Source organism: Ranitomeya imitator, chromosome 3 (genome assembly GCF_032444005.1).
Source record: "Ranitomeya imitator isolate aRanImi1 chromosome 3, aRanImi1.pri, whole genome shotgun sequence".
Classification (NCBI taxonomy): Eukaryota; Metazoa; Chordata; class Amphibia; order Anura; family Dendrobatidae; genus Ranitomeya; species Ranitomeya imitator.
In genome coordinates, this window is record NC_091284.1 from 775,547,871 (window position 1) to 775,561,841 (window position 13,971).

The window sequence follows — 13,971 nt, forward strand, 5'->3', positions numbered from 1 at the left end:
AGGTTCTGTAGAAGGACGTAGATCTGGGGATTTATTATGATGGAATATAGGCTGAACTGGATGGACAAATGTCTTTTTTCGGCCTTACTAACTATGTTACTATGTTACTATGTTACAACTTTGTGTATCAGCAGTTTAAAGAAATCAGAACATTGGGGAAACCAAGATTGATGGGTTATAATAGTGTTGTACCTCTGGTATTCTGAGCATAAGTGAAAACATGAATACAGGTGCTTCTCACAAAATTAGAATATCATCAAAAAGTTCATTTATTTTAGTTCTTCAATACAAAAAGTGAAACTGATATATTATATAGAGTCACTAGAAACAGAGTGATCTATATCAAGTGTTTATTTCTGTTAATGTTGATGATTATGGCTTACAGCCAGTGAAAACCCCAAAGTCAGTATCTAAGTAAATTAGAATACGTTATAACACCAGCTAGAAAAATGATTTTAAAATCTGAAATGCTGGCCTACTGAAATATATGTTCAGTAAATGCATTCAATACTTGGTCCTTTTGCATCAATTACTGCATCAATGTGGAGTGGCATGGAGGCGATCAGCCTGTAGCACTGCTGAGGTGTTATGGAAGCCCAGGTTGCTTTGAAAGCAGCCTGTATAAATGAATGGTCACTCTGTATACTTTACAGGTGTTGTCTCCTTTCAGAAAACTTTATTTCATAGTCCTCAATAGCTATAGAAAAGAATATTGTTTACCCTTCCCGGCTCTAGAGCTGACTCTCCACCGCCACTCCGTCACTGCTGTTTGACTCGGTGATGTCGACAAGATGCAGACAATCAGGAAGCTCAGCGGCTTTGCCCGTGTAGATGACATGAGCAGCTGAGTTCACTGATTGGATGTAATGATATTGATAAACTAGTAAACTCAATGGCTCTTACTGTCTACACAGTCAAAGTCTCTGAACACTTTGATTGGCTGCAGCGCTGTGGACGTGATGTCAGCAGACAGAGACTGGGCAGCAGCAGAGATCCGGCACTGGATGTGTGGCGGATAAGCAATACTTGGTTTGGTTATTTTTATAGCTATTGCAGCATAGGTAAGATCATTTTCTGAAAAGGGACAACCCCTTTATTAAATATAGGAATTGGTGTTTTATAATTTCTTACTAGAATTACTATAACTGTTGATTAATTCCATTATATTACTGGATGAAGAAAAGTATGGTATATGTATACATTAGGATGTATTGAAAAGCTATGTATGACTGACCGAGTCACAGTGGAACTGACCGCTATTCCAGGGTTGAGATCCAATATACCAATTGACATGAGCCCACCAAGACATGTTTCTGTCTCGTACAGATGTTACAAGACGTGAGGCGACCAATCTTTATATATTTGTCTTTTACAGGTGCCAGAGGGATAGATTCAATTCAAAAACTGATTGCCACACTCTTGGTGCTGCAGATAATCCATGCCCAAAATATACTGCGCAAAATCAAATTTAAAACTTTGATGAAGTTGGACCCATCCATCCCAACAAGGTACAAATGTCAGAAAACGAGAAATCATGTTGATTACTATGAGTTAAATTGTAACATTGGAGAGCAGCCTGTCATCTCCTCCTATCATCCTATATTTGCATTAGTTTGCCTTCACATGTCCATTTTTAAGGACTGCAAAAGGAACCCCCGCAAACCCATGCACGTTCAATGGTGGTGCGCATATCTCAGGTTTATCACATGGGACACGCCGTACGTCAAACCCGCAGATGTATTTTTTTTTAATCACACACCACGAAATGCGTGCCACAAACGTGCACACTAATGACACATGGATGATATTCGTGTCTCATCAGTGTGACTCGTACCAGAGCCGGGGAAAAGCGCTACAATGACCCAGGCACTGGGAGTTGAATGCAACTCTGATCCCTGCGATCAGCAAGACCAGGCGACGCTGATGGGAGTTGAAGTCAGGACCCTCTGTCTGTGTATATTGTATAATAAAAATAATGAGTGGGGTTCTCTTTCATTTTCCTAACCAGCTGAGGGAAAGCCGATAGCTGGGTGCTAATGTTAATATTCTGGGAAAGGCCCAATAGCCATAAAGGTTCTCAGACTAGTAATATCAGCTCACAGCTGTTTGGTTAACCTTTAAAGATTATTATACGGGAGACTACACCAAAAAATAATTTGGGTTCCCCCCTATATTTACTAACCAGCAAAGGCTAAACAGACAGCAGCAGGCTTATATTAACCCCTTTCTGACCTCGGACAGGATAGTACGTCCGAGGTCAGATCCCCTGCTTTGATGCAGGGCTCCGCGGTGAGCCCGCATCAAAGCTGGGACATGTCAGCTGTTTTGAACAGCTGACATGTGCCCGTAATAGGCGCGAGCAGAATCGCGATCTGCCCTGCCTATTAACTAGTTAAATGCCGCTGTCAAACGCAGACAGCGGCATTTAACTACCGCTTCCGGCTGGGCAGCCGGAAATGACGTCATCGCCGACCCCCGTCACATGATCGGGGGTCGGCGATGCGTCAGGATGGTAACCATAGAGGTCCTAGAGACCTCTATGGTTACTGATCACTGGTGGCTGTGAGCGCCACCCTGTGGTCGGCGCTCACAGCACACCTGATTTTCTGCTACATAGCAGCGATCAGCAGATCGCTGCTATGTAGCAGAGGCGATCGCGTTGTGCCTGCTTCTAGCCTCCCATGGAGGCTATTGAAGCATGGCAAAAGTAAAAAAAAAAAGTTAAAAAAATGTGAAAAAAATAAAAAAAATATAAAAGTTTAAATCACCCCCCTTTCGCCCCAATCAAAATAAATCAATTAAAAAAAAATCAAATCTACACATATTTGGTATCACCGCGCTCAGAATCGCCCGATCTATCAAATAAAAAAAAGCATTAACCTGATCGCTAAACGGCGTAGCGAGAAAAAAATTCGAAACGCCAGAATTACGTTTTTTAGGTCACCGCGACATTGCATTAAAATGCAATAACGGGCGATCAAAAGAACTTATCTGCACCAAAATGCTATCATTAAAAACGTCATCTCGGCACACAAAAAATAAGCCCTCAACCGACCCCAGATCACGAAAAATGGAAAAAAAATTTTTTAGCAAAGTTTGGAATTTTTTTTCACCACTTAGATAAAAAATAACCTAGTCATGTTTGGTGTCTATGAACTCGTACTGACCTGGAGAATCATAATGGTGGGTCAGTTTTAGCATTTAGTGAACCTAGCAAAAAAGTTAAACAAAAAACAAGTGTGGGATTGCACTTTTTTTGCAATTTCACCGCACTTGGAATTTTTTTCCCGTTTTCTAGTACACGACATGCTAAAACCAATGATGTCGTTCAAAAGTACAACTCTTCCCGCAAAAAATAAGCCCTCACATGGCCAAATTGACGGAAAAATAAAAAAGTTATGGCTCTGGGAAGGAGGGGAGTGAAAAACGAACACGGAAAAATGAAAAATCCCAAGGTCATGAAGGGGTTAATAGCCTAGGAAGGGGCCATGGAAATTGTCCCCCTCCCAGACTAAGAAGATAATCCTCCACAGAAATGGCACATCCACTAGGTCTGGGGCTTAGCCTCTGCTCTTCCCACTTGCTCTCATGCGGTGTCAGGTGAGGTAATAGTTGTGGGGTTGATGTCAGCTGTTTTATATTCTCTGACATGAAGCCCAGGGGTCCGTAATTGAGAGTTAGTTGTCTATCAGACGTCCCCATTACTAATCCCATAGTCAAATTTAATTAAAACACAGAGTAAAGTACTTTGTGTTTATTTCAAATAAACTCCTTTAATTGAAATAAACACTCCCTGACCGTCTTTTACCCATTTATTCACCAAAAAATAAAAAAGCAAAGTTACACTCAACTTTCCGCCTATAATCCATTAATGCCCATGTCCCACAATGATCCAGAATGTTGGGAGAGCGGCCACATCAGTGATGCAACCTCTCACCAAGCCAGCCAAAACACGCTGAGCTTGAGAAGCACTGCTTGTGACTGACGGTATCCTTAATGATGTCACCCCCGGTCATGCACAGTTTAATCTGAGAACCACATCATATAGGGCAAGAGACCCTGATTCCAGTGATGTGTAACTTATTAAGCTGTATTTTGTAGTTTCAATACAATCAGTGCTTTATAAGCAAGAGATTATCACTGTGTGACTAGAGGTCAAGTGCCTGGCAGTCAGGCTAATCAGTATAACCCCACCTCCACGACTTATTGGCAGCTTGCTGACAGTATACACAGGAAGCTGCCAGTCAGCGGGATTATATACAACCCAGAAGTCTTAGCTCTGCTACATCTACATCAGGCAAAACAGGGATTCTATCAATCTACACCAATCAGCAGGCTGGTTTCAGACTTCCTCCGTCAAGCCCACCCACTGCCACACCTCTTCCTTCAGCTCCACCTACGTCTTCATGCACCCTGCATACGCAAGCGTCGTTTTGACGCTGTGCTGAGCTGCATCGAACGCAACATGTTGCATTTTGTTGCGGTCGGCGCAGCGTCAAAACGACGCATGCGGAGGCATCCGCATGGCCTGCGTACCCAATGTTAACCCTTTTCTGCCAGCTGACGGAATAGTACGTCAACTGGCAGATCCCCCGCTTTGAGGTGGGCTCCGGCGGTGAGCCCACCTCAAAGCCGTGACATGTCAGCTGTTTTGTACAGCTGACATGTGCGCGCAATGAGCGCGAGCGGAATCGCGATCCGCCCGTGCCCATTAACTAGTTAAATGCCGCCGTCAAGCGCTGACAGCGGCATTTAACTAGCGCTCCCGGCCGCGCGGCCGGTGGTGCTCGCACTGCTGACCCCCGTCACATGATCGGGGGTCAGCAGTGCATTGCCATAACAACCAGAGGTCTCCTTGAGACCTCTATGGTTGTTGATGCCCGATTGCTTTGAGCGCCACCCTGTGGTCGGCGTTCAAAGCAACCCTGCATTTCTGCTACATAGAGGTGATCTGTACTTCACCTCTATGTAGCAGAGGCGATCGAGTTGTGCATTCTTCTAGCCTCCTATGGAGGCTTTTGAAGCATGCCAAAATTAAAAAAAAAAGTGATTAACCCCTTCAAGTCGCGGCCCTTTTTCATTTTTGCGTTTTCGTTTTTCCCTTCCCTCCTTCCCTGAGCCATAACTTTTTTATTTTTCCATCAATATGGTCATGTGAGGGCTTATTTTTTGCGGGACAAGTTGTACTTTTGAATGACACCATTGGTTTTACCATGTCTTTTACTAGAAAACGGGAAAAAAATTCCAAGTGCGGTGAAATTGCAAAAAAAGTGCAATCCCACACTTGTTTTTTGTTTGGCTTTTTTGCTAGGTTCACTAAATGCTAAAACTGACCCGCCATTATGATTCTCCAGGTCAGTACGAGTTCATAGACACCTAACATGACTAGGTTATTTTTTATCTAAGTGGTGAAAAAAAATTCCAAACTTTGCTAAAAAAAAACAAAAAAAAAGTGCCATTTTCCGATAGCGTCTCCATTTTTCATGATCTGGGGTCGGGTGAGGGCTTATTTTTTGCGTGCCGAGCTGATGTTTTTAATTATACCATTTTTGCGCAGATACATTCTTTTGATCGCCCGTTATTGCATTTTAATGCAATGTCGCGGCGACCAAAAAAACGTAATTCTGGCGTTTCGGATTTTTTTCTCATTACGCCGTTTAGCGATCAGGTTAAAATTTTTTTTTAGTTGATAGATCGGGCGATTCTGAACACGGCGATACCAAATACGTGTAGGTTTGTTTTTTTTTTAATTGTTTTATTTAGGATGGGGCGAAAGGGGGGTGATTTAAACTTTTATATTTTTTATATTTTTTTCATATTTTTAAAAACATTTTTTTTTTACTTGTGCCATGCTTCAATAGCCTCCATGGGAGGCTAGAAGCTGGCATAGCCTGATCGGCTCTGCTACATAGCAGCGATCATCAGATCGCTGCTATGTAGCAGAAATGCAGGTGTGCTGTGAGCGCCGACCACAGGGGGGCGCTCACAGCAGACCTGCATCAGTAACCATAGAGGTCTCAAGGACCTCTATGGTTACCTTCCTGATGCATCACCGACACCCGATCATGTGACGGGGGTCGGCGATGACGTCATATCCGGCCGCCCGGCCGGATGCGGTAGTTAAATGCCGCTGTCTGTGTTTGACAGCGGCATTTAACAGGTTAATAGCGGCGGGTGAATAGCGATTTTACCCGCCGCTATTGTGCGCACATGTCAGCTGTACAAACATGTCGCGACTTTGATGTGGGCTCACCGCCGGAGTCCACATCAAAGGGGGAGACACGGCATGCGCAGTACTAGTACGGCGCATGTTGTGAAGGGGTTAAAAATATAAAAAAAATAAAAAATACATAAAAGTTCAAATCACCCCTCTTTCGCCCCAATCAAAATAAAACAATTAAAAAAAAATCAAATCTACACATATTTGGTATCGCCGTGTTCAGAATCGCCCAATCTATCAATAAAAACAAAGGATCAACCTGACCGCTAAATGGCGTAGTGAGAAAAAAAATCAAAACGCCAAAATTACGTTAAAATGCATTAAAATGCAATAACGGGCGATCAAAAGAACGTATCTGCACCAAAATGGTATCATTAAAAACGCCAGCTCGGCATGCAAAAAATAAGCCCTCACCCGACCCCAGATCACGAAAATTGGAGACGTTACGGGTATCGGAAAATCGCACAATTTTTTTTTTTTTTAAGCAAACTTTGGAATTTTTTTTCATCACTTAGATAAAAAATAACCTAGACATGTTAGGTAACTCGTAATGACCTAGAGAATCATAATGGCAGGTTAGTTTTAGCATTTGGTGAACCTAGCAAAAAAGCCAAACTAAAAACAAGTGTGAGATTGCACTTTTTTTGCAATTTCATCACACTTGGAATTTTTTTCCCGTTTTCTGTTACAAGGCATGGTAAAACCAATGGTATCGTTCAAAAGTACATCTCGTCCCGCAAAAAATAAGCCCTCACATGGCCATATTGACGGAAAAATAAAAAAAAGTTATGGCTCTGGGAAGGAGGGGAGCAAAAAACGAAAATGAAAAAGCTTCGGGGGTGAAGGGGTTAAAGATAGGGTACGCAGGACACATGCAGACGTAGGCGGAGCTGAAGGTAGAGGTGCGGCAGTGGGTGGGGCTTAACAGAGGAAGAAGACTGCCATCCACAGCCCTGCCGAACGCTGGTGTGAAACTAGCCTTAGTGACAGATCTCTGGAATCAGACTTCCTTGCCCTACATCTTGCTACTCTCAGATTATATAGCAAAAACTTGCTGACAACTTCCCTTTAATAGAACAGAACACATATTTAAATTATTAAAATTCTAAACTTTCATAATTCATATGAAAGATAATATGCAACAAGCTACCCATTTTTAAATTAATACATTTTTTGTATAATTAATAATGTGTAAGATTGTTTTTTTAAAGTGTAGCCGTCATTTTAATTTTTATTTCATAAATCCATAGTGCACACAGGGCTGCCACCAGGAATTACAGGGCCCCATACTGGCAACATTTTTGGGCCCCCTCGAGACTCCACTCAGGCTCCACCCCAGCTCCACCCTTTGCACCTTCCACAGTCCCACCACCCACTCTTGGAAAATCTCCACCTCTGCACCACGTCCTCACCAATCACTCATTAACAGTTCCCACCGAACACCAGATCACATCCATAGCCAGCAGCTTTTGTTTTGGCCAAAAGATTTTTTAATCCGCCCTACTGGACTCTTTTGGCCAGGCCCTACTGTACTGTAACATACTAAACATTTAGTAAAATATCCAATACTATTTTTAGTGGCACACATGATTGCCCAGCCGTAGAAGGAAACCAATGGCTGCGGCTAGTAGTGGGCCTGCTATTAAACAGAATGAATCCCCACTGCTCCCCACGCCCATCTCAGTGTCGGCTTCAATGCAAAGAGAGGTGGGAGGGACTATGGGCATGGAGAGCAGTGAATATTCCTTTTCTTCAGCAGTGGTGCAAGCTGTTAGCTGCAGCAGCCACAATTTCCTCCAGTGACCCGCTGCTCCGCCGTTGCCTCTCCCCCATCCACACTATATGATAAGGTATATCCGGACTATATGACACACACATACTTTCCTCCAAAATTTTGGAGGAAAAAAGTGCATCTTATAGCACAAAAAATGCAATATATCTCTTTATGCCTTTACAGTGTCACATTTTGTAGTTTTTGATCAGAGGTATTTCACAAAAAGCAAAAATTAGCAGCAATTATTTTAATGTAAAGAACCATGGCAAAGATAGTTATTGTTCAAGAACTAGTGATTGATTGCTTGTCTTGAATGTCTGACTAACCTGGGTTTGTTTCTTTAAACAGTTCGCTGTATCCAGGCATTGAAAAGGCAATTGAATGGGTGGTAAAATCGGACCGACAGTACCCTGGAATCTGTATGCGACTTGGTTTGGGGAAAGACTGGGATCAGGCAACACGCCAATTATTGGGCTTGGATCCAATATCTACAACTTCAGATCTTTACTCTGTTTCTGAATTTTTATTTCTGCCATGATCATATTTTGCCTTTTCTTTGCTTTAATGAGGTTTTTCGCAAAACTCAGTCATGATGATAATGTAACAGTGTTTATCCACAGTATAAACCAATATATTTTATCAAGTCACCTAAACATAATGAGGGCAATTTACTAATAAAGTCATTTCAAACATCTTTACACCGTCTAGTATAAGTTTGTACCATGTACTGTATTAGTTGCCTGACTTTGTTCCAATAGTTTGTGCTAACATTTTGGCACACAGTGTCACATTTCCGGTAACGAGCAACCTTTAACCTCTTCATGACCGGTGACTTATATTAAAGTCAATGGCCGTGTCCCTGCCTTTGGTGCGGGCTCACATGCTGAGCCTGTATCTTTCCCCACATTTGATGGCTGATTTAATCAGCCATCAAGTGCGTCTAACAGCCGTAAGTGGATCCGAGATTCACTGACAGTAACATTTAACAAGGGCAGACAGGAAGCATGTCAGTGGTCCCACCCATCACGTAATCGCGGGGTGCTGATGGGTTGACATGACAGCCAGAGGTCAATTGAAGACCCCTGTGCTTGCCATCATGATCCTCCTGTAAACGCCGGCTCATGGCTGGCATTCATAGGAGATCGTTATTTCTGCTATACATAGTGATGATGCCCTGCTATGTGTAGCATAGGCGATCAGACGATCGCAGTTTCAAGTCTCTTAAAGGGGCTATTGAATACAGTAAAAAAAATACCCCACAAGTTCAAATGGCACCCCTTTAGCCAAACTAAAAATAAAACAATAAAAAAAAACATATTTGGTATCGCTTCATGAATGTCTGATATATCAAAATATAAAACAAATTAATCTGATCAGTAAACAGCATAACAAGAAAAATAAAAACGCTAGAATTACAGATTTTTGGATTCTGCAACATTGCAATTTAGGCCAATAACAGGCGATCAAAACATCGTATTTACCCCAAAACAGTATTAATAAAAACATCCGCTCAAGGTGCAAAAAATAAGCCCTCACCCAGCCACAGATCCCAAAAAATGAGAACATTATGGGTCTCGGAAAATGGTGACAAAAGCAACAAAAAAACTTAACAAATTTCTGAAATTTGTTTCGCCACTTAAATAAAACCTCCCCCCAAAACATTGTTGAATTGTACTTTTTTTGCAATTTCATTGCACTTTGAATTTTTTTCCCAGTTTTCCAGTGCGCTATGTGACAGAATGAATGGTGTCATTCAAAAGTACAACTCGTCCTTTGAAAAACAAACCCTCACATGGCTATATGGCTCGAAAAAATAAAAAATGTATGGCTCTTGGAAGAAGGGGAGGAAAAAAACGGAAAATCGCACAAGGGGTGAAAGGGTTAAATGCCACTAAACATGTATGACATTTTTTGTGGGCCAAATTGAGACAAAAATCAGGTGCATTTAGCTTAGTAAATCTTCTCCAGTGTATTAATAGCAAATACACAGGAAGGCAGATAACATCCTGTGCCCTCCTTTATACACACAGGACCAGAAGGTATGACTTTTCATCCTTCTCCCAATGAGCCCGGCTCAAGAATTCCTGGTATTATACAAAGATTCTAGGCTTTCATAGAAATCCTAGGTCTAAGATCTGTCGCTGATATTCTCTTGTTGGAAAGTGCTGAAAGTCATGATACAGTTATATGAAAAAGTTTGGGCACCCCTATTAATCTTAAGCTTAATATTTTCTAAAAATTGTTTTTTTGGCAACAGCTATTTCAGTTTCATATATCTAATAACTGTTGGACACAGTAATGTTTCTGCCTTGAAATGAGGTTTATTGTACTAACAGAAAATGTGCAATCTGCATTCAAACAAAATTTGACAGGTGCATAAGTATGGGCACCTCACCAGAAAAGTGACATTAATATTTAGTAGATCCTCCTTTTGCAAAAATAGCAGCCTCTAGTCGCTTCCTGTAGCTTTTAATGTGTTCCTGGATCCTGGATGAAGATATTTTTGAGCATTCCTCTTTACAAAACAATTCCAGTTCAGTTAAGTTTGATGGTCGCTGAGCATGGACAGCCCTCTTCAAATGATCCCACAGATGTTCAATGATATTCAGGTCTGGGGACTGGGATGGCCATTCCAGAACAGTGTAATTGTTCCTCTGCATGAATGCCTGAGTAGATTTGCAGCAGTGTTAAAACGGAAAATGCTTCCCCTAGTGGTAAATATATATATTTGTAAGAAAATATGTAATATTTTTCATGTAGAAATGTTTGCAAACAGTGCAAACATTGCATTAATACATTTTAATTACTATTTTAAGCTTAATTTCACAAAAAAAAAACTACAAGAAAACTGGTGGCACCTTCCCTTTAAATGCATGTATTTGTAGCCAAAAATCATATTGCAGTGATAATTGGGTTTTAAACATTGTAGACTATTTGGCTTATACAGCTTGAATGTTGTAAAATTCTGCACAGTTTCAAGAATGAAACTAGCAATGGAATAAAACTGAAAGGGAGAAGATACAGATTAGATATTAGAAAAAATACTCTTTGACATTGAGGGAGATCAATGAGTGGAACAAGCTGCCACGAGAGGTGGGGAGCTCTCCTTCAATGGAAGTCTTCACAGAGGCTGGACAGACGTCTGTCTGAGATGGTTTAGTGAATCCTGCATTGAGCAGGGGGTTGGACATGATGACCCTGGAGGTCCCTTCCAACTCTACCATTCTATGATTCAATGAAGGAGATAAAGTAACAACAATTTTTAGTACATTTTCAGAATAAGCTCTTGTGTGTGAATGAGTTATTTCTGATCAATATGACTTCTATCCTCCATCTTATCTAGTTTCCATCTCTGCAGTCGTTATCTCTTAATTTTCAATTGACTGAGCTGGTGGGAGGAGAGTTTCTGCTTTGATATACCCATACACAGTACACACAAAGATGGATTCCTGCTCTTCAATCCTTAGTGAGCACACATAGAGAAGCAGCAGCAGCATGGATGACAATATACAACAGTACTAAGCTGTGTAGATGTGAATCCAGTTCTAGAATGAGGTAAAAGACTTGTTAGAAAGCGCAGCACCATCTTTTTGCATTATTCCTCACTTCTTCTCTCTCCATAGATTCTAATATGAAGTGTAACCTCACAGGCTCATCTTGTCTTGAGCAAGAGGGATTTGAAATGTCTTTTGAGAGTGGATGACAAGTTCAGGAGGCATGGGGGAGAGGAAGTGGTGGGTGATGAATGGAGAAAGCAGTTTTCTCTGAGGAGGAATTTCAAGTGAAACGTACTGGGTGCAGTGAGTGTCTAGAGCCTGTATCCTTTATCTACATTTGGCGTTTTTTGTTGATGTGGTCCAGTATTAATTGCCACACCTTTGTTTTGTGTTTGGTCAGTTCTGAAGTGACATATTAAAGGGATTATTTGGGATTTTTGTATTAATGGCCTATTATTGTGGGAGGGTGACACTCAGCACCCTGCCAATGGGCTTTTCCCAGTGCCATAAGCGGTCGGATGTGCTCCGTTATGGAATTGAACTACACAGACCCAAAACTGCGTCCAGGAACTTGAAAAAGACCAGGTTCTGGTCGAAACGTTGCTGTTTCATGGCAAAATAAACTACTTTTTTTATACCATTACACCCGGTTGGAGCGCTGTTCATCTACGTTTGGAGTGCATACATTCCAATCATTTATGTCCATTTGCAGACATATACTTCTTTGGTACGTACACATACAGTGGGGCAAAAAAGTATTTAGTCAGTCAGCAATAGTGCAAGTTCCACCACTTAAAAAGATGAGAGGCGTCTGTAATTTACATCATAGGTAGACCTCAACTATGGGAGACAAACTGAGAAAAAAAAATCCAGAAAATCACATTGTCTGTTTTTTTAACATTTTATTTGCATATTATGGTGGAAAATAAGTATTTGGTCAGAAACAAAATTTCATCTCAATACTTTGTAATATATCCTTTGTTGGCAATGACAGAGGTCAAACGTTTTCTGTAAGTCTTCACAAGGTTGCCACACACTGTTGTTGGTATGTTGGCCCATTCCTCCATGCAGATCTCCTCTAGAGCAGTGATGTTTTTGGCTTTTCGCTTGGCAACACGGACTTTCAACTCCCTCCAAAGGTTTTCTATAGGGTTGAGATCTGGAGACTGGCTAGGCCACTCCAGGACCTTGAAATGCTTCTTACGAAGCCACTCCTTCGTTGCCCTGGCGGTGTGCTTTGGATCATTGTCATGTTGAAAGACCCAGCCACATTTCATCTTCAATGCCCTTGCTGATGGAAGGAGGTTTGCACTCAAAATCTCACGATACATGGCCCCATTCATTCTTTCATGTACCCGGATCAGTCGTCCTGGCCCCTTTGCAGAGAAACAGCCCCAAAGCATGATGTTTCCACCACCATGCTTTACAGTAGGTATGGTGTTTGATGGATGCAACTCAGTATTCTTTTTCCTCCAAACACAACAAGTTGTGTTTCTACCAAACAGTTCCAGTTTGGTTTCATCAGACCATAGGACATTCTCCCAAAACTCCTCTGGATCATCCAAATGCTCTCTAGCAAACTTCAGACGGGCCCGGACATGTACTGGCTTAAGCAGTGGGACACGTCTGGCACTGCAGGATCTGAGTCCATGGTGGCGTAGTGTGTTACTTATGGTAGGCCTTGTTACATTGGTCCCAGCTCTCTGCAGTTCATTCACTAGGTCCCCCCGCGTGGTTCTGGGATTTTTGCTCACCGTTCTTGTGATCATTCTGACCCAGTAGCGTAGCTACTGGGGGGGCAGAGGGGGCCGTCGCCCCGGGCCCTGTCACATGAAGGGGCCCACTGGGAGCCAGGGCGAGCCCACTTCTGTGAGGAGGCAGATCACAGCATAGGAGCAGAGCACTATGTCTGCTCCCGTCTGACGGAGACTCTGCAAGCTGCTAGCACAGTGGCCGGCTGCAGAGTCTCCCTCCTGCAGTGAATGGTATTGCCTGTCTTTTCTTGGGCTGCCGCTCTGGATCTTGACTCTGTGCAGTGTGCACGCTGGGTCCTAGTGCCATTTCACTGACACAGACACTTCCTGGTGCTGCCTGCAAACTTCATCAGTAAGTGGGGATGGAACTTATTAGCTTTACTAAATTCAGGTATGTCACTGTGAGGTGAATGTGAGACCATTGGGGTATTGTGGGCGCTGAAGGTAGGTGAGGGAGGACAGGGTTCGGGGGGGGGTAGAAATGTGAGACCATGGAGGTATTTTGGAAGAGGGGAGACAGGGCACTGGGGGGTGAATGTGAGGCAATGGGGGTATTGTAGGGGCTGAAAGTAGGTGAGGGAGGACAGGGTACTGGGGGGTGAATGTGAGACCATGGAGGTATTGTGGAAGAGGGGAGGCAGGCCACTGGGGGGTGAATGTGAGGCAATGGGGGTATTGTGGGGGAGGGGAGACAGGGTACTGGGGGGTGAATGTGACTATGGGGGT

At 42.5% G+C, this 13,971-nt stretch overlaps 1 protein-coding gene across 4 annotated transcripts in view; it reads left to right on the plus strand.

Annotated features, from left to right (window-relative positions):
• Positions 1-8,688, plus strand: part of PARP4 (poly(ADP-ribose) polymerase family member 4) — a 352,799-nt gene extending 344,111 nt beyond the window's left edge. For all 4 annotated transcript variants that reach the window (XM_069759088.1, XM_069759086.1, XM_069759089.1 and 1 more), the window contains 2 exons: positions 1,376-1,508; positions 8,343-8,688. In XM_069759088.1, coding sequence (XP_069615189.1) covers positions 1,376-1,508; positions 8,343-8,532 — 323 coding nt within the window. In that variant the 3' untranslated portion in view covers positions 8,533-8,688. The remainder of the gene's footprint in view (positions 1-1,375; positions 1,509-8,342) is intronic.
• Positions 8,689-13,971: the final 5,283 nt, after the last annotated feature.